Raw genomic sequence first — 26,289 nt, 5'->3', positions numbered from 1 at the left:
TTCCAGATATCCGCCTCTTTGCCTCTCTCCCTGTGCCGCGCTGGATTTAATACGAACGATGGTGATGCTACCGAGGCATTGTGCTCCTTCGCTCCATCCCTTATTCTCTGCCTGCACAATGCAGGAATAAAGCTCGACTCGGTGTCTCTAAGCCTTATTGGCTCGGCATAAGAAACAATAAAACTTCATCGGAGACCAGATTAGTGTGGCTAAATAGAATAAAAAAACAAACAAAAAAAGGGGAAAAATTAGATGAGGATTTCCTCCCTCTCAGCTGCCATTTATCTGGGTGGAAGTATCTTCCTCTAACGTCTCGCTCATGGCCGTATAGCAGCACAGGCCTGTAAACTGGGATTCACGCTGCCAAATTACCCAGAACTCCTTATTTTATGATTTTAAAAAGCCTTTAATCCCAGCCCATCCTCTTTGGGCCGTCTGGCTCACTACTGGCTGAAGAGAGAGGAAATATTTGAAGAAGACATAGGGAGCTAAGAAAAGAAAGTGTCACAACAGAGTCAATGACCAACGGACAATAAAAGCACACACAAACCCACTCCATGGAGATAACGCGTTTACAAAATGTGCTCCGTAAGAGCAGTTTGTTCATTTAGGGCTACTGTCGAAACAACATGGCAAATTCCATGCAAGGGGACCCGCTGTGTATATAGATACATAAAAACACAACAAGATAATTAAAACACAACGCTTCATATGTAAGGTCTTTATACACCTCTGAAGTGTTATGTATATTATATTGCATTTCAATAAAAAGATCCACCAAAAAATTACACACTTTAATTCGAATTTATTTTATTTGTTCAGTTGAAGTTAAACTAAAGCAACAGCCCCTTAAATTGAAGTTCAGCTTTTATTTTATGCACATATTTATATTTAATTTGCACTTGTTCATAACACCCTCACCTTGAGTGTTTTGTGGTAGGTGTATCTTTCTCGCTCCTGGCTGGTAGTTTAACTCCACTACACCCTCCGTATGTTGACAGACCATCATCTAAAATCACACAAGCCCAGAGGGAAACAGTTTAACATGTAGGATCTTTGAAATATAGTAGCTTTTCTGTATGAGAGAGAGAGAGAGAGAGAGAGAGAGAGAGAGACACACATACAGTAATATGACAATGTATCCCAGGAATGTGTATTACATGGGGAACTCGTTCACTTTTCCCAGACACAGACAGGTTACATATACAGCAAGGGATTCTATGGTGAGACTTAATCTTAGTGTACACCCTTCAGCACAGCCCTGTGCATCTTGTGAACTATAAGATGTTCCCTCTTATACACTCAAACTGGATTCTCTCTTACAATTGGCACTCTCACCAATTTAACACAGTCCTCAATGAGACATAGATCCTCCTCTGTTTTTTTACTGTTGCTTTGTTGTCAGAGAAAAGACAGAGCGAGTGCATCAACTGCAAATTTTTAGTGCGAACAAGTGATATGCTTGCTGATGGAAATAAAACATAGATAAATAGCACAAACAATATTGACTTCTAAAGACATTTTAAAGATTAATAAAGATTTCTAACGCTGTACAATTTTTTTATAATCTTGGGATATATTAATATACTAGACTAAGCATTATTTTGGTGAAAACATTAAAGTGGGTGCAACATTTAATGCAGGTACTAATGATCCACAAACATCTCCAACAGATCAATACCCTTAAAGCCATCGCACCCTTTCATCACGTTTGGTTTACAAGAATTACCATAAATGTGTAAACATTAAGTCACTTTTCAATGTCTTATGTGTGTGTATCCTTCACAGTCACGGCTGGCTGACAGAGTGAGACGCTTGCTTCAGGCTGGCCAAATGTAAACAAGACACCACGTCTTTTTGAAGCACAGCACAATACTGAATCCTGCAGTTCTCATTCCCTATTTATGATCTTCTACACGGCCGACAGAAATTATTTTAAATATTCTGCAATTATCCCAACACATAATATCAGCACCATTGACTAACTAACAAACACAGAGCAAACACTGAGAAAGAGTGAGCATCTTGCATTATAAAAAGACTTCTGATTGCAACATATTAACACCAAGAAAATGCCCCCAAACAAACTATTTTGCCCATCTGTTCCTCTTGTATTCACACTCTTAAGCACTTGCATCCAAGGTTAAGGTCTGCTCGGGGTGAGAGAGCAGGGAAATCATCAAGGACATAATTAAGAGGCTTATGGGTAGACAGGGTGGGAAACACACACAACCTCAAGTTTCGCCCCCTTATTAGAAGCTAAACACCTCCCTTGTCTCATCTGTACACCTGTTAGCCAAAGCACTTCTGTCCGTCTCGCATCTCCTTCTCGCTTCTGTTTTCTCTCTCATTTAAATGTCTGCCTTAACCATGTTCCCTAAACTGCACACGGGACATCTACACCGAAGGCGACAGAAAACAGAATATCAGAGCTGAGGTCAATGCACTTTAAACCCTTTCTATTCAGCAAATTAACAATGGGAAAAAATCTAACTCTATTTTCAATCTGCACGCAGTACGCATCAGAAAAAACCCCTTGAAGAAGCAAAATATAATTACATTAGAGATTAAACGTTACGAAATCTAATGACTTTGCTTTAATTTCCCCAGTGGTGCCGATGTCCTGGTCGCACGCGCCTTACGTCACATCATAAAGACCCGTACCACCAAATAAAATCAACTGTTTATGTGTTATGAACACAGGGCTGACGTGAATTCACAAACTGCCTCTTGTAACATTGCCTAGATGCTTTGTTGGTCCGGTGAAGCTGAAACGTCTCGTTTTTGTCACATCCCAGCTTACATATAAAAATGAGTCAATTTTGCTCTTTTTGTCGTAGAATAAAGATCAGTCTGACACAGCAACACTGGCTCAATTTGGTGTGACCATGCAGAGACCACTCCAAATTTCCATTTATTCAGCATTTCTAGATGTATTGTGGCCATTTTAGTCCAGTGTTTGTTGAATTTCAACAAAATCACACCTCAGGAGTGACAAAGTCATCCAACAGCAATGTGAAAGACTGACAGCATGTCAAGACACATGGAAACTGTGTTAAAAATCGATGTTATCACATGTAAAATTATTGTTTAACTTCTAAATACATGTACAAATATTACTGTTGTATTACGTGAAAGTGAATATGAGCTTGTTTTCTTTGCAGTATTTGAGGTCTGAAAAACACAGAGCATCTTTTCTGTTATTTTGACCTGTTTCTGTGGTTTTCATTTTCTGCGAATAAATGCAAATAGAAACAATATATGTTATTGTATGATTATTAATTATGTCATTTAAATTTGGGATAAATGTTGTTAGTAGTGCACAGAATGAAATACAATGATAATTTTACATAAACACATACCTATAAATATTAAATGAATCTCTTCATTTTCATGTCTGTAGAGAGGAACTTTTATGTTGGGCAGACCAATAGAAGGAATTTAGGGTGGGCCTATAACCTTTTTTTACCTCACCTGTATCTTATCTTCTGCTTTTTTCAGTCCAAAATAAAATTCTCTTTATGTCACAGTGAGCATGTCTTCAAAGACTCAAATGTGCTTTTAAACACACATTATTCACATTATTATGAGTGTCACTGGGTGATCAAGTGTACTCATGAACATTATCACACAACAACAGGTTGATTTTACGTTTTATTGTATCTCATGATACTAGAATAATTCTCTCACCTGGTGCTGATGTTTGTGCTTCCGCGTCTATTTCATTAGCCTTCTTCTTGGCTACAGCGGCTAACACCAGCTCTCCCTTATCTTCTGCCACGTAATGGAGGTCCTTTGAAGGTAAAGCAGAAGAGCAGAGCAATCTAAAATTAATCTCAGCTCACATGACAATACTTCAGTTTTTCCCTTTTTTCATTTTTGGCGAGAGAGAGACAGAGAGAAAAAAGAACAGATAAAATAACCTGTTTGAAGTTTCCTGTTTGAAAAAAACCCTCAAAGTATCAAACTTTCAAAAATCAGTCTCGCTCGGTTGTTCAGTCGCCTTTATGTTGTTCTTTCCTGTTTCTCCCTGAACTCTGACTGGTTTTAAAAAGCACAGAGATGTGGTGAAAGCCAAGTGTCACCTCTAAAAAAACAGCAAGAACGATGCTCATGTTGGAATAGGGTTTAAACTATTGTCATTACGGGCAGGTGGGTCCAGAGATACACACACACACACACACACACACATTTATTCACTAACTCACATTTGCTCTTTCTCTTTCTTAAATATGAGCCCTCTTATCCCAGTGAATAGGTTATATCTATTATCAAGTATCATGCAGTCAGAAGACCTCCATTAACCCACAAACATGCTTTTTAAATGTCAAACCAATAGTGCCACCAAAATGGATGCCAGATTGAGACATAAAGCATCTGACAAGTATGTACGAAGAGGATGTCTGTAAAAGATGACATTAAACATTAGTGTTTTATTGACCGAAATCTTTGGTGCATTAAACTGAAAGTTCACAAACAGATACAGGAACATCATAAAATAGGATTTACAAGCAGTGCAAGCAATAGTTTTTTAACTCCAATAAAATCATCATGAAATTCAGCCTTGAGTTGTTTAATGCTTTTACAATCCGAAACGTTTTACAAGAATATTCAACACAAATTTTGGCTAATTCGTATTAATTTGTACAATCTTATTCGTACATTTTAGTACGTTTTGCTTTTGCGCCAGTAACAATAGGTTTAGGGGCGGTGCTTCAGTATTGCTTTTTTTAGTAACCTTAAGTTTTTGTACGATTTACAACGTATGAATTCATATGAATTAGCCACCTCGTAAAATATCCAGGAATTCCCTTGAGCTCAGGTTGAAACATCTTACACAATTTGTATATTCCTAGTATTGTTAAATCACCACAGTACACAGCGTGTACAGAACATTCTGTTTCCCTTGAGAAGATTCTCAGATGTTTGGACTCAGTCTATGAACTTAATAATGTAATTGACAGACTATTTGACCATCTCAGATGGGCCCATTCATGAGTAAATTAAAGTGAAAGTTGGGAGAGTAGCTCAGTTCTGACTCCAAACTAATAAGATCCTCTCTCTTCCTCAGTTTAAACGCTAAACCCATCCTTCCGCTTCAGGAACATCAGTCAGGGCTGCAGTGAGATGCAGAGAGGCTGAATACAGCACAGTCGGACCTGCCGAGCGCTAATGCCTGTATTGTCAACCGGCCTCTGCAAGTCTGATCAGATGGGGGGGTAAGAATGACTTACAAACATCAAACAGGACTTGATTTAGCAACTTCAGAGGCTCAAGGATGAGAGCCAATAACCTCATGACTCAAACAAAGACCTGCATTTCTTCATTTTAACCAAAAACCATGGGCATAACCTTTCAGTGGCCGGGTTTATTCAAACTAGTTTTAAAAGAGGAAAAATGTTTCTGTAAGACAGCATTTATTTCATAGAGGAGCCAAACAGTGGACATTAGCATTCGATCTCAAGATATTTCAGCTTGGCAAAACGTAATGCTTTCTAGACCAGAAAAAGAGAGCGAGAGATACAGACCGTTCGAAACGGGTCAGACAGAGAAACAGTAACACCCAGAGGGAATCCAGAGGTCTAAGAGGGATAACAATAATTCTGTACAAAAATCAGATATTATAGCTCTTATTCAGAATAGCTTACAGAGGACACACAATCTACTCTAATCTTATTTATTTAAGAGCTTTATGGGCTCATATGCAGATAAACAGCCTTTTAGTGTTATTTCTGACTGGAGAGGCATATGGACAGAGAATAAACAGCTGCTCCGGTGATCATGTTTGATTTTCATTCGACGGCACAGAAAAGTAAAAAATTTACATGGACCAGTGGAGCAGAGATAAAAGTGAATGAGAGAGAGAGAGAGAACCATTACGTACAGAATTTTGGGCAAACACTTTGGCATTGGTACATCTAGACACACCACAATAGTTATTTTTTATTACACCTGTAATCTATGTGGATGTTTGAGGAGGGTGTGTTATCCGATGAATAATTTCATTATCAGTCTCTACTTATACTGTATATAGAGGGATGACATTTCAAACTTGAATGGCTTTCTTTCTTCATTCTGAAGAATGTTCGAACCCATTACCTTCTATTGTAAAAACACAAAAATTCAATGGGTGCCGCTGTTCGGCTACCAACATTCTTCAAAATAAAACAAAATCTTATTTTGTGTTCTGTGAAATAAAGAAAGCTATACGGGTTTGAAATGACAAGAGTATCAATGATGACAGAATTTTCATTTTTGGGTGAACTATTCCTTTTCGGCAATATGTAAAGATAAATGAGCATGACATATTTTCAGAGTTAAAAGAAAGTGATACGGGACACAAGAAAACTGTCAAATATGATCATAAAAAACTATGATGACCAAATTATTTAACTAACCAATCGCAATCACTAATTCAGGGAGCCAAGTATGAAGACGTAATTAATTAGTCATCAGATCAAAAAAAGAACAGAGTCACATAAAAAGGCAAAGTCACGGAAAAACTGCAAAATTAATTGTCACGGACATTATCGGGGTTCACATCACTGGATAATTACAACTATCCAATGTTGCAATTATGCAAAACACTCCAGCAAGCGTGGAGCCCACGCCGCCTTCCTCCCTTCCTCTCTACCCCTTTCTGTGACTCCAACCCCTCCAATTTCTTCCAACACCAAAGTGCTTCACTCCACAAAAGCCTTCTTACAAAAGAAAAGAAAGAGAAATTCTTTTGGTGCTCTATTGTTGATTTGGAGACAATGAGACTTGAGTCTGGCTCATACTGGGGGCTCTTACATGGGGCTCCGTCCGTTTTGTTTCAGCTGACCTCTGTGACACGGAGGGGACCAGATCAGATGGAGCAAGGACCCCCGCTTGTTCTCTGCCTTTCTCCTTTCTTTCTTTCCGTCCCTCTCTCCGGTGGGTGGTTTAATTTAACTTCTGCGGCTAATTAGCCAGGAGCCAAAACCGTGGGGTGAAACGCCACTGCCTTTAGGGAACTCTCTCTTTCTCCCTCTCGCATTCTCTTTGTTGATTCAGAACGACTGATATTCATGGGGCCATTCATAATTTGCCACTTCGTCCTCTTTTTTTCATGTCCTTTCTGCCTTTTTCACTTTTCCCAGTGCATGTCCCAAGAATAACAGATCCAGGTTTCCTTTGCACTCTCTCTCTCTCTCTCTCTCTCTCTCTCTCCCTCCCTCTCTGCCCTTTCAGGCTGTGTGGCTCGAGCTCCACCTTTTCAATTGGGGCCCTCAGCAGCAGCACTTAGTGGGGAATGAATTGGAACGAGTGCGATCGGCGTGAAAGAAGGAGGGAGAGAGAGAAACTGCATGAAAAAGGAGAGAGAGAGACAGCGACCGGTGTGAACGCTAATAGGGAAGGTGTCACTCGGGCATGGAGAGAAGAGGCCTAGAAAAGGGGTCAGACACACAGGACCGTTTAAAGGAGCCAGAGAAAAGATAGCGTACCCGCCACGAGAGCTATGAATGACGGAGTCCCTCGCTCGTTTCCCCAGCCTCCGCCTCCCTCTCTTAGCAACTGTTGCTCTCTGAACTCTCAGGGATTGGTGTTATGAAGGAAAGAGGGGAAGTGACATGGTCAGGGGCCTCAAACCCTGAACTGCACCTGCCTGTATAATCCTCACATTACTGCACTATTATCATAAACAATGCCATGACTTTTTTTTGGAAAACTATGATTAATTGTACATTGTAACCAGTCAAAAAATTACATTTATGTAAAATGTTTTGCCTTAATCATTAATATTTGTTTAAAGGAACAAAATGGTTATAGTACCTTATGTAACAATAAAGAATTAAATTAATTATATCATTATGTCATCAGTGTGACTACAAATTTTCTTCAGTTTGTAGTCAGGTTTTAATAATTTCACCTTTTTTAATGTACATTATTATATTATTTTACCATTTTGGTTTATTACATTAAAACTTACAGTTGCCCCAAATGAAACAAAGAATGATACTAGATCTTTTCTCAGAATCAATTATAATTTTTTTGCATTTACTTTTTACCTAATTTTTACCAATATTTTTTTGTTTGAAATTGATACAGGTAGAAAAGGAACCACAGATATACTGTATTTCAACATTTATTTGAAAAACCAATGTCAAACTTCTATTTGTCTGTGTCTGTAAAAATTAATGATACCCAAAAAAAAATATTTTTTCTTTTTCCAAGAAATGTTTGTGCCTTTTCCCCAATTTTATGTTGTCATCTAATAAAATTACATTTATATATTGGTGTTTAGGCCCATGTGTCCTCACCATAAACAGGTCCCTGGCTCCGATATCCACAGCCAGCAGGAAGGCTTTTTCAAACCGTTGGTGTCTGAAATAGGGAAAACACTTTTTACATTACAGAGATCACACAACCTTGTCTGAACACATTATTCAGCCGTGTGGTTTTGATAAATGTGAAAAAACGCATAAAACCTTTTCTATTAAAGTGATGGTTCACCCAAATATAAAAAGTCTGTCATCATTTACTCACCCTCTTGTCATTTCAAGCAAGCATGACTTTTTTCCTCTGCAGAACACAAAGGAAGTTATTTTGAACAATGTCGTTAACTGGCCCCCATTCACTTGCATTGGGTTTATGTCCATACATTAGAAGGGAAAGTTCAGTTATCAACTTTCTTCAAAATATCTTCTTTTGTGTTCTGATGAAAGAATTAACATTTTTGACTGACACACACACTAAAGGTGTGAAAAGCTCAAAACATGGGAATGTAAATGTATATGTAGATGGTACCCGTGTTTGTACCTGAGAAGATGGTGGAAGAACCTCCTTGCATATCTGCTTATAGGGTCTCTGTATTCAAGTATGACAGTGTTTGACAGGGGTCTCGATGGAACATAAAACATCCCCAGAGCAGCTTCTAACTGGCCTGAACACGGACACAACAGAAACAAATATAATAGCGAACATACAGGACACAAGTATTTGGACACCCTTTAAAATGTTGGAATGTCATTGCATGTAAATGTAAATATTTTACCAAAAATAATCTCATTATACTTTGTCTCATACTACTCTATTTTAAACATTATGGCCTGGTTTCACAGACATGGCATAAGGCCCAGACGAAAATGAATGTTTGACCTTTTTAACTGAATATAACTTGCCAAGAAATATCTTAAAATATATTATTGCCATAGTTATGTCTCAAGATGCACACCATTAATGTATTCTTCTAAGGCGTTTTTATAAAAGTGACATAAATATCTTAATTCAACTAAGGCATAGTCCTGGTTTAAGATAAGCCGTGTCTGTGAAACCGGGCCTATATCTATTACTTGAGCATTTGACACCTAACAAACCTTTTGTAAAAGTTATTGGTTTGAAAATTGTGCCTTTTTTCCAATTGATTCCAGTTTGATTATATTTTGCTATACAATGCAATTAGCAAAGACCCTATCATTCCAAGCAGAGTGTATTGTGAACTTTGACCTTTTTCTGTCACTAGTTACATTTAGGCTTAGTCTCTGTTCAGATATCAAAGCCTACAGGTCTGGAGTCGGTCTTTACCTTCAGTCTGATGGTCCAGCGGTTTCCTCAGCAGGTGATCTGTGATGGATATAAGTGACCGGTAGCATTCAGCTCCCATCATGGCCCAGTCCATATTTCCCAGAATTCCCAGCGCCGCGTCTACCTCTCCACAGCGCAAACGGTGCTGTACCAGATCACCTGGGCCTAGCTGACCTCCATTAAACACGCCTAGACAAAGAAAGAAATGCAGGAAACATGACTCATGCAAGTTCAGTGCATAATTATATTTTGATTTGCAGTTATTACATAGTTGAATACTTGCCAATACTTGATACAGTAATACTAGGTAAAAAATAGCATGAAATACATCTATTGTACTACGACACATTAAACTGTGGTGCTTATATGGTCAATGCAAGTTTAAATCTAGCGCGCAACCTTTACCAACATCTCTCCTGCTGCCTCGAGTAATAAAAAAAACACAATTAAGAATAACAGAGAGAAGGAGATTGTGAAAGCTCTGGATCGTATGAGGTGGGAGATCTTTAGAGGCGACGCTCTGTAAGATTGGCATTGACATTTGGATCGATCTTCAGTCTGTGACGTTTCCCTGGAGCACTGTTGAGAGGTGTGTGTGTTTTGGGGTGTGAATGAGTGTGTCTGGTGAACTGTGACACGCACAGCAAATGCAGTCGATTCAGGTTAAATGTACTCGTTGGTGTGGATACTGCTGTCAGTTAGTGTAGAGAATGAACTTTAAGAGTACAGTGGGTGATTTAAAACATGCCGTATAGAGCGTAAAAATATGACAAAATACAATTTACTAAAGAACATTTTTACAAAATTGTGCTTATTAACAAAACCTGACCTAACTCCACTTTCAGAAAAAAATGACCTCCTGTGGATGCTGGGAACAGAAGGCGCCATTTTGCGAAAAATGACACGAGGGCTACCATGTTTTTTGTAACTGAATTAGGAAGGGAGGTCGGAGAGGGTCCAATTAAAACTGCATGTGGGAAATTAACAGGCCGCCTCCCGCAAACCCCTGAAGAGCCACTAATGTGACTAATAACAGAGTACAGGGAGAAATAACAGACCTCAGTACAGCCACAGAAACCACGCGGTGCTTCTTCCACAAAAAAACACACTCTATGATGTGGTTAAACTGATTCTGACACAAAAATCTAAATACGCATACAAATATTTTCAGACTATGATGACAAACATTACCCAGATACAATTTTTTATGTTGATCATTTAATTTCCAGGATGTAAAAGAAAAAAAGGATTGTCTGAAATATCAAATCAATATTAATATTTTTATCAAGAATAATGATTTCTTAATGTTTAACCAGTTTTTTTATGTTTTTAGATATTGTCTTGTTCTGACACAACCAAAACCAACAGGACACCCTATGTGATGCAACCAAAAAACTACTAACTGCAACTCTCTGCAATTTCTCTTCTGTTTCTAATTGCCTTTACATTAATCTTGTTTCTCTCTCTCTCTCTCTCTCTCTCTCTTTCCACTTTCTCAGAGCGTGCCGGCCAGCTGCCCCCTGTATCCACTCCGTACAGCAGCTCTCCTGCGCCGCATGCGTGCCCAGATGAGATAACTCAGAGAGGAGAGGAAAAAATGAAGGGCGGGTGAGCGAAAGAGAAGAGGGAGCTAAAAGAAAGAGACGCTTCCTTGGGAAGACTGGAGCTCTGCCAGCTCTTTCATCCTCACTGCGTCCGCTTCGCTTCGTCATGTAGCAGTTCTAGTGATATAAGTCAATAAATATGTGCGCGTGAGCAAGACAAGTCCAACAAACAAACACGTTTGCAAACAAATAAACAGGCAAACAAGAGCTGCTCACTCGCCGCTCAGAATTATCAGTTGGAAAGGATGCGCGTTTGCTTTCTTCATCAAAACCTTGGCACAAGATCAGAGGAATGGGAACTGTTGTCTGTTTCTCTCCCTCTCTCTTGTATTTTCTACCTCTCTCTAGTACTCTTTCTCTTGCTGGTGATTTCCGTTAACAACAGCAGCACAGTCACTGGGAGTCACATTCAGTTCAGTTCCAAAGTCAAAATAAAACTTTGGGCAGGTTTTGATTGGCAAACTTTATCTGGTGTCCTGAGGGACAGCAAGTCACTGTAAATGATTTATCGGAGAAATGCATCCCAGAATGCACCTGGAGGTGGCAGCCCAAGGGTGAGTATTGAGTGACCTCAGACAACTTGGACTCCATTGCCTCAGATGTCTGTATGCTTTTAAAATTCTAGAATGAACCCAACAGGAGCTCAAGAAGTCTCACTCAGATGGCATGCCCAGAGTCCGTCTGATGCATGGCACCCAACATTACAGCAAGAACTTTCTCAATCTGGCTATATTTAATCTGATTGGCTATATTTATGCCGAAGGGAATTTACTGCTTTGGAAACCATACCATAAAGTGCTTTTTAAGAAAAGCTTACAAGCAACGTTTTAAAGAGTAACTATTACAATGTCCTTAAAATTACATTTCATGCAGTGTGTAATGTTGCTGTGTGTAAATAGAAAGCAGCCGGTGGAGTTGAACCGAAAGTGAATGAATAACAAAGTTATTGGCTTGGGGGAAAAAGGAGTTGAATCTAAACCAAAGTAGGACCTTAAAAACCACAAAATATTTACTCTTAAAGTTTTGTGCCATCTATTTTTAAGGGACAGTTCACCAAATATTTGAAATTCTGTCATCATTTACTCACACTTGAGTTGTTCCAAATCTGTATCAACAAAGAAATATATACAGATTTTATAATGTACAAAATAAATATTGTATCTCCTATCCCTGACCCTTCCCTAAACCGAACCGTAACACAAACCGTTCTGCATCTTTACATTTTGTGTGTTGATTTAAACATCATTTAGTTTGAGCTGTTTTCCTCATAGGGACCAAAAAATGTCCCCATAAGGTCAAAAATGACCAGTATTACTGTCTTTGAGATTTGTGACCCTGGACAGCGAAATCAATTATAAGATTTACACATCACATCACCTGAATTTTTTTTTCCATTAATGTATGGTTTGTTAGGATAGGACAATATTTGGGCGAGATGCGGTTTGCTGAATCCACAAAAATAAAGTTTTTATATATTTACGGTAGGAAATCAACAAAATATTTTTATGGAACATAAGCCTTACTTAGAATCCTAATGATTTTGGGCATAAAAGAAAAACGCAAATTTTGGCCCATACAATGAATTGTTGGCTATTGCTACAAATACATCCGTGCTACTTATGACTGGTTTTGTGGTCAAGGGTCACATTTGGTCCCCAAACTGTAGGGTTTACCAGGACATACACAGATATAAACAAACATGCACAGACAGACAGACAACACACACACAAACACACACAGGTTCCACTGACCAAGTCTAAGCCTCAGAGTAGCAAGTGGCCCTCCATGAAACCAAAGCAGAAGTAGATCATGGGTTTCGAGACCCTCATTTCTGTGCGATACCGGAGAGCAGGCCCATTGGATACCCTCTAGACCACTAGAGATCTTCATGTTCCGGGACAGCTGAAGACTGGGGCCTAGAGAATCAGGGGCCTTTTCCTCACTCACTATCTGCAAAGGGAGAGGTGACAGCCCCATGTCAAAGCACTGCAGCTCCCCTTGACCTCCGCCCACCATCAGCAAACCTCCCGAAGGGTGCCATGCTAGCAGAGAAGGCATCATGGAGCAGGTGGCCCACTGGGAGAGGCCTGTCTGTCTGTCAAAAAGAACCACGGAGCAGTCCTGAAGCCCCAGGAGAACCCAGCGCTCTAATGGGTCATAATGACAGGTTATGGGTTTGGAAGTGAGGGGTACAGGAGTGCTGGACAAATGCTGGAGACGCCCAAGAGCACATTCATAGACACAGGTATGAACATCAAGCGGTTGGGCCTCCTCATGCAGCTCAGACGCTGAGTGATTGGCCTCGTAGTGCAGTTCCACAGTGAGAATTTGGTAGGGTTGAGTTAGGCTGAATCTGCAGTCTATTGGGTTTCTGTCGGTTCGGATAGAGCTCAAGACCTAAACAGAGAGAACAAAGATTACAGGAAACGTTTCATTAAATTACAGCAAGAATAGACGTTTCATCGGACGTATGCACTGGCCCAGAGTTAACTTCCGATCTGTGTTTGGTTAGAATATAACAATTTATTTTATATTTAATTAACTTTCACATAAATTCATATAAATATGTTATTGTATAATAAATACTATAGCAGTGAGAGAACTGAAAATAAGGTGTTCAGGTAATATCATGAGCCAAATTCAAACTTATATCATCTGAATGAGCAGCACGGCCTAATGTGTTGACGGCCATGTCCTGGCACAGAAATAAGGGATTCTGTCACCAAATTCTGTTATCATTTACATAAGCTTCACAATACATGAGTGTGAGTTTTCCATTTAGGTGACCTATTCCTTTAAAGAAGTGAAGAAATGCACAACAGAGAAAGACGAAGAGGTAGTGCAGATGCTTAACAGATTTAGAACTAAAGTGAATATACAGCATGAGTTACTCATCACAAACAAAACTTACTCCAGCCCTGAGACAGTAGAAATCACAGCCCGACACAAATGTTGAGCAAATTTGTTCGCCGATTTACCCTCAAAATGGGCCCAGAAAAAGCTTTAAAAGTGTCCTATCAGACAGCAGCACGCAGGAAGTTTGAGTTTACCTGTAGTACGTGTGTTTGTGGTGCAGATGGTGAGGTGGAGAGTCAGAAAGACAGAAAGAGGGAGATGGACTGGCACAGAACTGTGACGCGTGCGCCAGAGTAGGAGACCGAGTTAAGCGGGTTGCGGATGGTTTCTGTGGAAGCAGGGGATGAGTTTTTGTCTTTTTTTTAGCTGTAATCCCCCCTGGGCCGACTCCCGCTGCACCCCAGGGGGTGAGAGGGGTTTAGCGAGAGGGGCGGGAGGAGTTGTGCTGACAGCACAGAGGGAAGATCCGGAAGAGTGCCAGATCTCCACAGAGCCAGGCCCTGCTGAGACACACCTGCCCCAGCCACAGAGGCCCCCGCTCTGGGCCTGTCCACAGCTGGGCCCGGGCTCAGAACCAACACCCCACTGACCATACTAGCAAAGACCAACGCCCAACTACTGCTCAGACTAATACTATTTTAATGTACAAGCCACACGGACCCCATGGGGCTACAAAACCAAGATAGGGGTTAACACCTTTGCCGGGCCATTTTAAGATGGTCAACTCACAGGGTTGATGCTTTACTAATAGCCACTCAGAATGGCTAGGTGGCGCTAGGTGACTCTTAAAGGGACAGCGCACTGAAAATTCGTCTTGTTCAGGCATAATGTTAGAGCCTGTCATTCACTTCAGCTTCAAGATGCTATACAATGTATTCTCATTTTCCACAGAAGACAGATGGGTTCGAAACCATAAAGGATGAAAAAGTATTACAGAATTTCTATTTTGGGGTAAAATAAGCCTTTAAGCACATACTCTCGCTAATAATACACACCCTTAAACGCTATCATACCAAACAATGCCGTGCTTTATTGTGCATGTAAAATCACAAAACAGACCATCAGGAACTACCAAGAAATGACACAATCCTCACACTTGTTTATCCGGTTTAGTAGTTAGGGATAGCCATAGAGAGTAAGCGCTAAGCTCTTTACCACGGTAACACTAAACAAAAAGGTGAAGAAATGAAGGCGAGCTGGTGGAGAGGCCGTGTGTTTGCCTCGGCACTGGGGGACATTTCGAGTGTCTTTCTCCCGCCCGTCACAAAGGTTTTAACATCTTCACAGAGTGATCCTCCTTAAGACCTGCATTCACACACACAAACATAGCAAATCCCACAGCTGCTGTTGAAACAATGACAGATTCAATTTCACAAAGACAAACGGCATCTCGGGGAGGTGTGGGGGTGCAAAGGAGAGCAAGAAAGCGAGAAAGAGGGGGAACAGTGGTAAGTGAGTCTCTGTTAGTTATTGGTTTCAGTCACTGGTCAAAACTATTCTTTCTTTTCTTCTCCTCTCTGGACTTTCTTTTGCAGCTTGAAAGATAAACCCAGAGAGGTCCAGCTGAGCAGCAGGCCTTGTTCACAGCAGTAGAGCGCTTTGAGCCAATTTTCCAGCTCAGGGAGCAAACAGTGTGTGTGTGAGAGAGAGAGAAAGAGACGGTGGGAGAGAAAGAAAGGGAGAGAGAGATGATGATGAAGGCAATCTAGGAAAGTTCTTGCTGCTGAGTCTCTAGTCTTCTGGTGTGTGCGAGTGTGTGTGCCTCTCAGATGCTTGTCGGGCCGCTGTGGCATGAAATCAACACAGAAGCATTCGCTCTGATGCACCTGCACATGCCAAAGAATTTAACCCGGGAAATCAAATTCCACCCGGACCGGTTCTCTTTATATAACATGAACCAGAATCATATCAGATATCCACAAATATCACATATACAGAAAATACACATTCAAAGTGGTAAGAATTGTAGAAGTGGTATTTGAAATAATTAGACTTCTCCAACACAAAAATACAAAAGATTATAACCTAAAAAAAGGCCAGTGACAGAGTAAAGTATGGCTGTCTGACCAGTTTCATTAAAGCCATTTCATAAAAGTTCAAACAAAAGTGAATATTTTTGCATACAATTATGTTTCAAATATTAACATTTCAAATGTTTTAGTAACCAAGAAAGCTTGATTGCTAATTTTACAGATTACAAAGCTCATAGTTTCACCTGCTAGTAAAAAGGGAATGAAAATGAAATCATTATTTATTACTTTATTAAAGATTTACATATCAACAACTTTTGACTTTGAAAAAGTTTGACTAACTCGAGGCACCAAAAATCAATTCATGATGCGCCCTTCACTTTCCTGTATATTTCCTTAAAAAGAGCCTTCCTGTTCCACATGTGACTTCTTTTTAAACTTTTTACGATACAGAGTACTAGTTTAAATTAATTTAAACAACATCATTTCACTCAGCAAGAGCAAAAATGAGATGCGTATAGTTTAGACACAGTAAATGTGGCGATTCATAAACAGAGTACGGGCGTCTAGTAAATATGCAGATCAAACGAATGAAAAGAGAAGTGTTTCGAGAGAGATAACAGGATATTCAACAACATCTAATGCTTACGGAAAATACAACAACCGACCCAATATGCAAAACAACTATTCAAAATAAATATATAAATAAATATCAAAACACAACAACCACTACCACCTCAAAAAGCAAAATAAGTGTATAAATAAAAAATATTTTTATCACAAATCATTAAATTCCAGGAACAGGGGAATTGATTAAAAACGTTAAACGTTTGCATAAATAAGTGTGTGTGTGTGTGAGTGTTTTGGCTGCGTGTCTCTTGGCAGCGCTTATCTGCGAGGGGTAAGAATTAAGACCACATAGGGAAAGAAAGCGCACTTTTTAAATGCTGAAGACTAAGCAGAAAATGGGTTTAGCATGCAGATAGCTAACTTAACAAAGGGAACATATATATGAGGCAGAATTGATTGAAGTGTGTGTCTGTGCGCCGAGCGAACCGTTTGATTCACCGCTCGCGTCTTACGTAAACTGCTAGCTTGATTTCACACCACGGATCTGAAAATGACAACAAACACTTTAATTAGAAACGATGAAGGCGAGAGACACTTTAATGTTTTTTAACCATAGAAAAATGAGAGAGAGAGAGAGAGAGAGAGAGAGAGCATAAATATGTGAAGGCCTCGGATAAATCCACGGTTAATTTCCAACTAGAGCAATCCAATGTCGCTCCACGCTGCCCTCCCCCCTTAATTTTTTTATTTAGCATTTTCCACCCCTGTTTGTTTTCATTTGCAATTGGAAACACTGCTCCGTTCGCTCGGGTCTCTCATCCCCTGCCTCACGAGCGTAGACTTTACATATGTTTAAAACCAAAGTGCAATGTCTGAGATTAAGCATCGCTTACTGATTTTTGAATCATTGCCATTAAACTGCTGCTGAGAGGCAGGAAAGCGAAAGCATGCAGCAACGGAGAAATTAAGAACTTCTGAGAATTTCTCACATTTTTTTTATCATCGAACTCCGTGCCTGAATGCAGCCTTTAACAACTAGCCTACTAAAAAGACAACAAATCACAGAATTTGCTGTTTTAAATGGTAGATTGAAGAAACATGAAAAATGTGAACATAGACCTGCTTGTGATGGTACACGAAATCTCCATATATGAAAGCTCCCAGAGTTCCGATTACAAATCCCTGCTAACCTAATTATGTCGGGAATCAAGAAACAAATCCATCTTACATTTATCTTGCTGCTTCATAACTGTTCGTTTAATGGAGACCGAAAGACCAGCTATAGTAAGCTATAGACCACTTCAGAAAACGTAAAAAACGCAGGTCCAAGTAGGGTTCAATGCTGGTCCTGTTACAGTATCTTTAACATTGCACAGATGTTAGAACTTAATACAACCAACAAAACATTTATAACTGAATCAAAGTGTTAAATGCATTTCTTTAAGGTGGTTATTATATATGTAAGATTAAAAGAAATAAACCAGAAGTGCTTCTGGACCAGTGTTTACATCTTGCGGAGACAGAGAGGGAGAAGAAAGGTCAAAGGTTCACATATATAACAAGTTCAAGTGAACAGTCTGCACGTAACAGCAGCTCATTAACAAAAACACAATGGTGACTGGTAAAGCATGGCAGAAGAGAAAGGTAAAATGGTACAAAAGGACTTGACCGAAAAAGGCAAAGAGTCTGTCTAAAGCCTTGAGCAGCAGAGCATTGCGAGGGCATTATTAAAACAACGTGTATTATTTAGAAGGTCAATGCTTGGTTATTAATTGACCTTCAAGTTTGTGTTTGTCCATAACACTTCTCTTTTTTTTTTCTGTATCATGGGTACATCACTCTCACCTAATTTACCCAAGAAACAGTGTGGAAAGAAGCGCAAGGCCAGCCCTGAAGAAACACATGTGCCTGTGTTTATCAGCTTACCGTAAGCCCAGGAGTATCTGAGCAAGCAAGCAGCACCAGGTTGGCTCGGTCCACCGCACTAGGAATGGGAGACCAAGGTCTAACGTCCTCCTGACAAAGCGGCCACCAGCACACGGCCACATCTTGAGCTTGGTTCAGCCCCATCCGGCGTTCAGCGCGGCGGCCTCCGCCTGGCACATCCACTACTGAAACCTGGGTGCAGAACAGGCAGTGTAAAGGTATCAGATACCTGACCCATAAAAGATCTATAAAACATGCCTGCACACAACACATTACGGTAGATTGCCGTTTTGCTAATGTGGGCCGAGCTGTTTTGGGCAGCAGTGTACTGGGTTTGCTGTTGGGGTTTTAAAGGATTCATTGGAAATAGATGCATTTGTTCGGCATTTTTCAAGGGTGTTCGAAAGTTTTTTTTTGTGTGACTTAAGACAGACTGCTAATGAGATCTCTAAGGTGTCTTCACATTTTTTCTTAGATTTAGGACTCATGTTCCTACCAGAGTGGGAAAGGCTAAACTGGGATGAGAAGTTTTTTTATTACAAAGATTTTTACTTGATATAACATTTGTGACAACAAGCCCCGGTGTCGTCTACTCAATCCACCTCAAAAACACATAACAAATGATGGCAGCAAAAATCACAAAAATTACAGAGTTCTACAGTAATTAAAGCTCATCTGTATTTTACTGCTGACTAAGTCTGACTGCCAAATGACATTAAAATGAGACACGCCTGATTGAGACACACCTGCTATTCTGCTGATGGGGCTATCGCTGAATAAAAAACTTTAATAGCGCAATACTGTCTAGACTTACACATACACATCATTATTGAGTAATTCTAAACAAGTTTCCTTTAAGGAAATCAAATTTGTATCTATTTTGGTATGAAAATAACAACAATGGAGTGGATCAATACTCTCGCCCACTGCAGTATACGGCACCTCTGTTTCACTGCAATAAACTCCATTTCATATCTGGGGCAGCTCATCGTGTGCTATTTCAGCAGTTCTGGGCCGAGGTATTAAACCTTTTTATCTTTATACCATTAATGCACCCTTCAATATGAATAAATGGCACGAAAATATGATATGTGCCTATTCACACAGCATAATAGCAAGTATATTTCCAGATATTTTATTCTGAATAGGCTTATCAACAGAACAAACACAGAGTCTCTTCTTTATGTCAACAACTCTATCTGTGAACAATAGGCAGGACCAGGAAGGTACCACAGCGTGGCCATAACATCATTCACCTTGAACTTTACTTTGAATCACATGCAGGACATATTTATAGTAAACAAATGAAAATATAATTTACTGTGTTAATGTATTAGTGTAATTTACATTATTTTAAAGTAAACCAATTCAAGCTGTGAGAAAACAAAACAAAATACATCTCTCGGTTTTATTTTGCCCTCCCCCAAAACTTGATTCCCCATCTTGCCCGTGCTTGCTGGTCAGCAATAATCAAACCTTCTTTCTGGAGGATTAGGCTCAAAGCTTAGTCCAGTGGAGCAGGCAGTGGATGGGGACAGCCGGGCTGGGCGGGGGTGGCGTCGGGAAGAAGGGCAGGGTAGGGTTTTTTGGGGTGGGCTATACGGTCCCCGCTTATCAGAGCCATGCCGCTGGAGCCAGCTACACCGCAGGAGAGATTGCTTTCATACTCGGGCTGCTGTCGCAACAAAGCGCGCCAGTAATGCGATAATGTTCGGGTGCGGAGGGTGTTAAGAGCCTGATGTATTTATGTATTGTGTTTAGTCCATAATCAGACCCATCCAAATTGTGATCTCTACACACTTGGTCTCCGGCCCATTAAAATGAGGTTAATGCTTTCAAAAAGAGAAGGAAGATTTTTTTTCTTCGCTAAAATTCAGTTTTGAATTTAAGACAAGTTGCGTTATAAAGACAGAGAATGAATGGGATGAGAATGGAGCGATCACCTTCCTTTGCCCTTTAAGAGGAGGGGACGAACTTGACCCCATCCTCCAATCCTTCATCCTTTGCTGAAATCCCACTACTATATTTTAATAACAAAATAATAATAATGGCCCTGTCAATCTGAACATATCTGTCATCTGCCATTATATATATATATATATATATATATATATATGCATATATTAATCTATATTTGGATCATTACTGACCCATAACAACTATTACATAATAATAGAAAAATGCCCCCAGTGAAACAATGTAACAAGAACCTTGAAAACAAATTCTTGTGCAACTATTAGTATTTATATTTGTGTTGTTAGTAACAAACATATTAAGTAGGGTTGTTAAATGATTAATTGCATCCATGTGTCAAAATAATAAATGTTCGTGTACTGTGCATAATAACTTTGTATTCATAAACCCACACACTTTCATGTAAATATTTAAGAAAAAAATATGTAAAAAATGTATATTTATACATTATAATTTTTTTTATATATACATGCAAATATACTGTATGTGTACGTGGTTGTGTTAAAACAATACAAAATACATATCTACAGCACACGGACATATATCATGTAAACACAAACATTTATTCTGGATGAAACAAAGATTTCCATTTGGCCATGTATACATTAATTATTCCTCACAATAAGCCACCAAAATAAAAAAACTAATACATAATCATGATGTATCTTTGCATCTATTGAGACAAATATTATTTAATATACAGCAAAATTGTATTCCTGAAAAAAACAATTTACTTTATAAAGTAAAATACACCTAATATTGATGGCCAGTAAGAAATACCGTATTGATGTGTAGTACAATTTTCTACATCAACCTGCCATTGGCAAGTGTGGCAAAATGTTAATTTTGGACCTTTAATACAGACATACTGTCATGAAGGATTTGATCTCTTTATAATGAGTGGAGTGCTGTGTGTTTGGACCTGATGTTCCCCACAGGTGTGCATTAGAGAGGAGCTCCAGTAATCATAGTGTTACTTGTCCCAGCGGTAAAAGAAAGCAAGTAAAGCCAGGCAATTATTACAGCTAAAAGCCCTCTGGAAAGAGCCAGACCAGCCTCATTAAAGCTTTTTAATTGAAAGTAAAAGAGGCAGTTCTGCCATTCCCCTTAAAATGTGCTAATGTGCCTATTGAAGAGTGCATACTTGTATGTCTTTGGGCATTTGTTCAATAAAAGTGTGTGTATGTGTGTGATTGGTATAGTATCTGGACGCATGTGTGTGTCACCTTAATCTCTGCCGCTGTGAGTTTCTCCATGTGTCTTGCTAGCTCAGGCGAGCTCTGGTTCTTCCTGTTCAGGTACACCTGACACACCTGACTCCTCTCCATCAACGAGAACAGCAGGAAGCGATCTCCGATCACCGCTGAAAACGCAGAGCAAGGTCAGAGGTCAAGATTCCCATGACCTCCGGAGACAATAAAGACAGATTCCAAAAATTCTAAAATAAACTAGTTTTTTTAATTCTAGTTTTTACTACTGATGTAATGGTCAAATAACCCATTTTTGGTGTCCCCTTTCCTTTACACCTGAACCTTCGGTCAAACCTTTTTAGATTGACTGTACATTAGGACATTTTTAACTTGTTTATTAATCCATTTTCATCCTTGGGACTATTGGCTGGTCCCTATAATGTCAGGTTTTTGGTCCCCAAAAGATAAAACCTGATTCATACACACAAGAAAATGTACATATCGAATTTATTTTACTGTATACTACATACTGGAATCAGAATAATACATTCTTCTGATAAGAGGCCACAAAGAGAGAGTTTGGGAGAAAAACAGACTCTAAAAAGCCTATTGGCGATGCAGCTTTCATGTTACACATTGAAACTGTTGACAAGCTGTCTCCACACTGTGATTAGCAATTAACCTTCCCATCCTAAAAATTAATGTGTTTATGAAACCAATTAAATGTTGGAAAAAACTAACACAGTCTTTCACAGAATCGCTTTTAGCAGAGGATGATTTTAGAGCTGGAATTCCAAACCTCTACAGCAATTAGAGACGGAATACATGTTCTTCTACAACGAATCATCACACATTTAAGCATAAAAACATGAAGCTCATTTGAAATGAATAGCGTGTTAAACAAGGCCCTTCCCCAAATTATCAGGCATAACCTAAGAGCGCTTTACATACGGTCATTTGAAAATGTTATTTTAGCAAGTCTTCGAGGAAAACATTTACATTCAATTATGATTTAATGTGTTAAAGTAAATATACAGATTCACTAGAGTTATCTTGTGAAAACTGTGTGTTCGGTGGAAAAGAAAGTCGATCCTTATAGTAGTTTTAGAAATTAGTTAAAAGACTATTTTTTTATTATATAAATATTTAGTTTAGCCACTTTGAGAGGGATTTGGAAATGTTAAATGTTAATGCTCATCTTTGCTAAAATGACACAGATTATTTACAGACATATATAAATGCAAAGCATGCTTTTAAAAGATTAAAGAAATTCCACATACTGTGTATTGCAGGTTCAGTAATCATGGTCAAATTAAAGGGAAGACTCAATTATAATCCTTCCTAAAAAATCCCAAATTTCTGTCCAACAGCTGGTAAACAGGTTTTGGATGGATCAGGATCAGGAATCAATAAATTCCCTTAAATCTGCTTAAAGAGCAAATACTACGGTCTTTAAAAACCGCAGTGTCTGAAAGCTGTTCTGCAGTTAATTCACATAAAGAAAAATGAATACATTGTTTAACAAAAGGAAGAAACATTTTGATGATGGATAATTTTCTTATCTTCATTTATTGGTAATTTCATCATTATTATTCCTTAATAGGATTTATAGAGTTCTTATTTTGTTGTTTATTTACATTCCAAAATTGTCGGTAAGATCTTCTTAATCTGTCAAATCAGCCACACAACAGCAATGAAATTTAAGTTATTAATGATTGATTACGGATGTCTGGCGTTCATGTCCTTTAGTGAGAAAGTTGGCAAAACTTTCTTCAAATGTTGTCTTTATGTATTATAATACTGATGACGTTGCCGAGGCAAAAACAGGTCAGTTTGAAACTAACTGAATAAGTGACAGATGTATAAGCCCTCCTGGCACCCCCCAACACACACACTCTCTCTCTCTCTCTCTCTCTCTCTCTCTTTCCCGCACACACACACACATAATTACTCTGGTAATTAGGGGCTCTGGGGGCCTGAATGGCACTCTATAGGGGGCTACTGGGAAAGGGACGGGTGGGTTGACAAGAGAGAGAGAGAGAGAGAGAGAGGGACAGAGAGGTTTGTCAGGTATCTAGAGACCTGGCAGACAGGGTTTTAGCCATATAATCTCTAAACAATAAATGATATGAGAAAATAATTAGCAGATTTGGGACAGTGTCCAATTTCAAAAAACTGAAATAAGACACGGAGTAATACCAGATCCCCTCGAGATTGAGTCACGAGGAAGGAGCAACCTGTGCATGCTAGCGTGCATGTGGCCAAGCCTCTAACTTCCTCTGGGAATGAGGAAAGAGGGAGAAACAGAAGGGACGGCGGTTCATGACCTGTGGGTGTGCATGCCGCCCAGGCGCATGCTGGGAAAATGAGCAGTGGTTGTAACTGCAAGAAAAGAGAGGAGAGGGATGGTAGCATGCGCATTTACTCACCATCACTGATGGTGTCAGCAGGAAGTCGTCCCACTAGCGTTCTGTCAATGGCCACCCGTTCAACATGAGCTCCACCCAGGATGAGGGTCACCAATACACCTGATCTAAGCAGCATCTACACACACATTCACACAGTTATCAACAACAAAATGTCTCTGTATGGTAAATTTTGAAAAAACATTCTGCAAATATGATAGAATGATCAAATTCTGTCTGAAATAAACTGTCCAAAGAGGGAAATTAATCTCTGTATCACGTGAATCTAACGATAAAGGTCACAGAGTCTAATCAAACTCTGCTTCTGGGCGGGAAAGACCATCACCAAGCACCAAACAAAAATCGAACAATGTTTGGTCTCCCTGACCTTTCAAAATGCCTGAAATCAAGCGCTTTCGCTCTCCAGATACGTGTAAGGAGGAGTGCAAGTGTGTCTCCAAAAAAAATCTAAATGAAAAACATCTAGGCATATAGCTGATGTGTCTGGAAAGGGAATATTTGTTTTTATCTCTGAGAGTACTTGACAAAAATACATATCTACATATGCCCATACTGCCTGACCTCTTCTCCATGAGCCAATTCATTATCAGTAGGCCTGATGCATGATGGGTACGTTACCTGACAGCACTGCTTAGCTCTCCATCGAACACTCACAATCGGACTTGACTGCAGCAGCTCCTGCAGAGAGAGAGGAGAGAGAGAGAGAATTTTGTATCCTGCTCAGCATAGTGAAAAATAAGATGCTGTCAGGGCGTTTTAGGGTCAGGTTTAGAAGGATGTTTCCAGTTTCAGATACAGAGAGGCAACAAAAATGAGCATTAGTTGGACTGAACAAAGCTAGGTTTGTGTGAGAGAGCCAGAGGCAGAGAAAGAGAGAGAGCGCCAGCTCACGGTCCCAATCATCTCCCTCAAATATCCCCCACGATGACAGAGAAGCACCCACACAGGTGCTGAGAGGGAGAGGTCGAGGGATTTTCTCTTTCCTTATGAAAGGAAGGAGAGAGAGTGAAAGAATGCTCCTATTTGTTAATCGGACTGCAGGAAATGTAAACAAATACCTCTAGTTCCTTTAGGGCATCACGCAGCTTCTCTGGACGACGGTTACTAAGGAACCACGGGTAACCCCGACCTGAGTGACAGAGGGAGAGAGGCACAGGTATGAAACATGACGTCATCGAGGCGAAGAGAAAGAATAAAAGACAAAAACTAAGAATGTTTTTTTATGTTTGTGAGAGTTTTAAGACCATAAGGGATTGACCCTGAAATATAGCTCCACCAGAGGTCACCATAGAAATGAATCAGAGCTGACAGCTCGAGAATTAAATCCACTCGTTTTAAACCTGCTGATAAGTTGGGTACGAACACACAGGGTTTATACAAATAAATCTGAAGTTTTTTATAAGAATAACAAAGTTTTCTATTTGATGACACTACAGAGAGTGCCCTTAACATTTAATGTGGTTTCTTCAGGAAAACAATTTTTTTAATCTATAGTCAAAAGTTGATATATATATTAAAAGAAATTTATCTTTAAAAATAAGTCTTCATTATAATAATTGAAATGTATCTTTATATTCCTCTAGAGTGGCAGACAGTAGGGATTTAAAGGAAATATTAACTAATAGGCCAATATAGGCTAAATTCAGTGTAACGCCGCGGTCTCATTCAATCAGAGCTCCCCGAGTTGGCACAGCCACCCAAGGGGAGAGCTCAAAGTTACCATAACATATTAAACACATTAAATACGGCACTCCAAAATGCCTCGTTCCGCTCACAAAGCCCCCCAAATTTCCGCTTAGATCTCAGTCCCTGTTTCCCTCCGGAGCAAACCAACGAAGGGAAAAAAGAGAGAAAGAAACGTTAATAGAATTCTCGGCTGAGTTCAATCTGCGAGTATGTGTTTGCATTTATGCATTAATACATTCATCCGGGACAGGGACCCAAGGAAATTGAGAAGGACTGTTATTTGTTTTGGTAAAGATTCCGCAATCATATCCAATCTGCTTTTTTCTTATTTTTACACTATTAAGAAACGTCTCCTGCTTTTAGGAGCGAGAGGATGCAGAAATAAATGAATGCAAATTAGGGCGACAAGGAGTACGGGGGCGAGAGGGGGACGGGTCTGTGTCTCCTGATAAGGCTGTTTGTGTTTTTCTCTCGGCGACGGGTGTTACCCCACCAGCAGAGTGAGCGGGTAGGAGGCAACTGGGCATTATGGTGGGAC

General features: G+C 39.6%; 1 protein-coding gene across 2 annotated transcripts in view; it reads right to left on the bottom strand.

Annotated features, from left to right (window-relative positions):
• Window positions 1-26,289, bottom strand: part of wdpcp (WD repeat containing planar cell polarity effector) — a 50,219-nt gene that overhangs the window by 2,431 nt on the left and 21,499 nt on the right. For both annotated transcript variants that reach the window (XM_079459508.1, XM_079459509.1), the window contains 11 exons: window positions 25,124-25,194; window positions 24,684-24,743; window positions 24,069-24,183; window positions 21,676-21,812; window positions 18,476-18,667; window positions 12,905-13,550; window positions 9,550-9,738; window positions 8,785-8,908; window positions 8,286-8,349; window positions 3,691-3,793; window positions 922-1,009 (listed from right to left, as the gene is read on the bottom strand). In XM_079459508.1, coding sequence (XP_079315634.1) covers window positions 922-1,009; window positions 3,691-3,793; window positions 8,286-8,349; window positions 8,785-8,908; window positions 9,550-9,738; window positions 12,905-13,550; window positions 18,476-18,667; window positions 21,676-21,812; window positions 24,069-24,183; window positions 24,684-24,743; window positions 25,124-25,194 — 1,789 coding nt within the window. The remainder of the gene's footprint in view (window positions 1-921; window positions 1,010-3,690; window positions 3,794-8,285; window positions 8,350-8,784; window positions 8,909-9,549; window positions 9,739-12,904; window positions 13,551-18,475; window positions 18,668-21,675; window positions 21,813-24,068; window positions 24,184-24,683; window positions 24,744-25,123; window positions 25,195-26,289) is intronic.

This window comes from Barbatula barbatula (assembly GCF_947034865.1).
Source record: "Barbatula barbatula genome assembly, chromosome: 6".
Classification (NCBI taxonomy): domain Eukaryota; kingdom Metazoa; phylum Chordata; class Actinopteri; order Cypriniformes; family Nemacheilidae; genus Barbatula; species Barbatula barbatula.
Note: the sequence above shows the minus strand (reverse complement) of the source record. Positions and strands in the feature narration are given on the sequence as shown.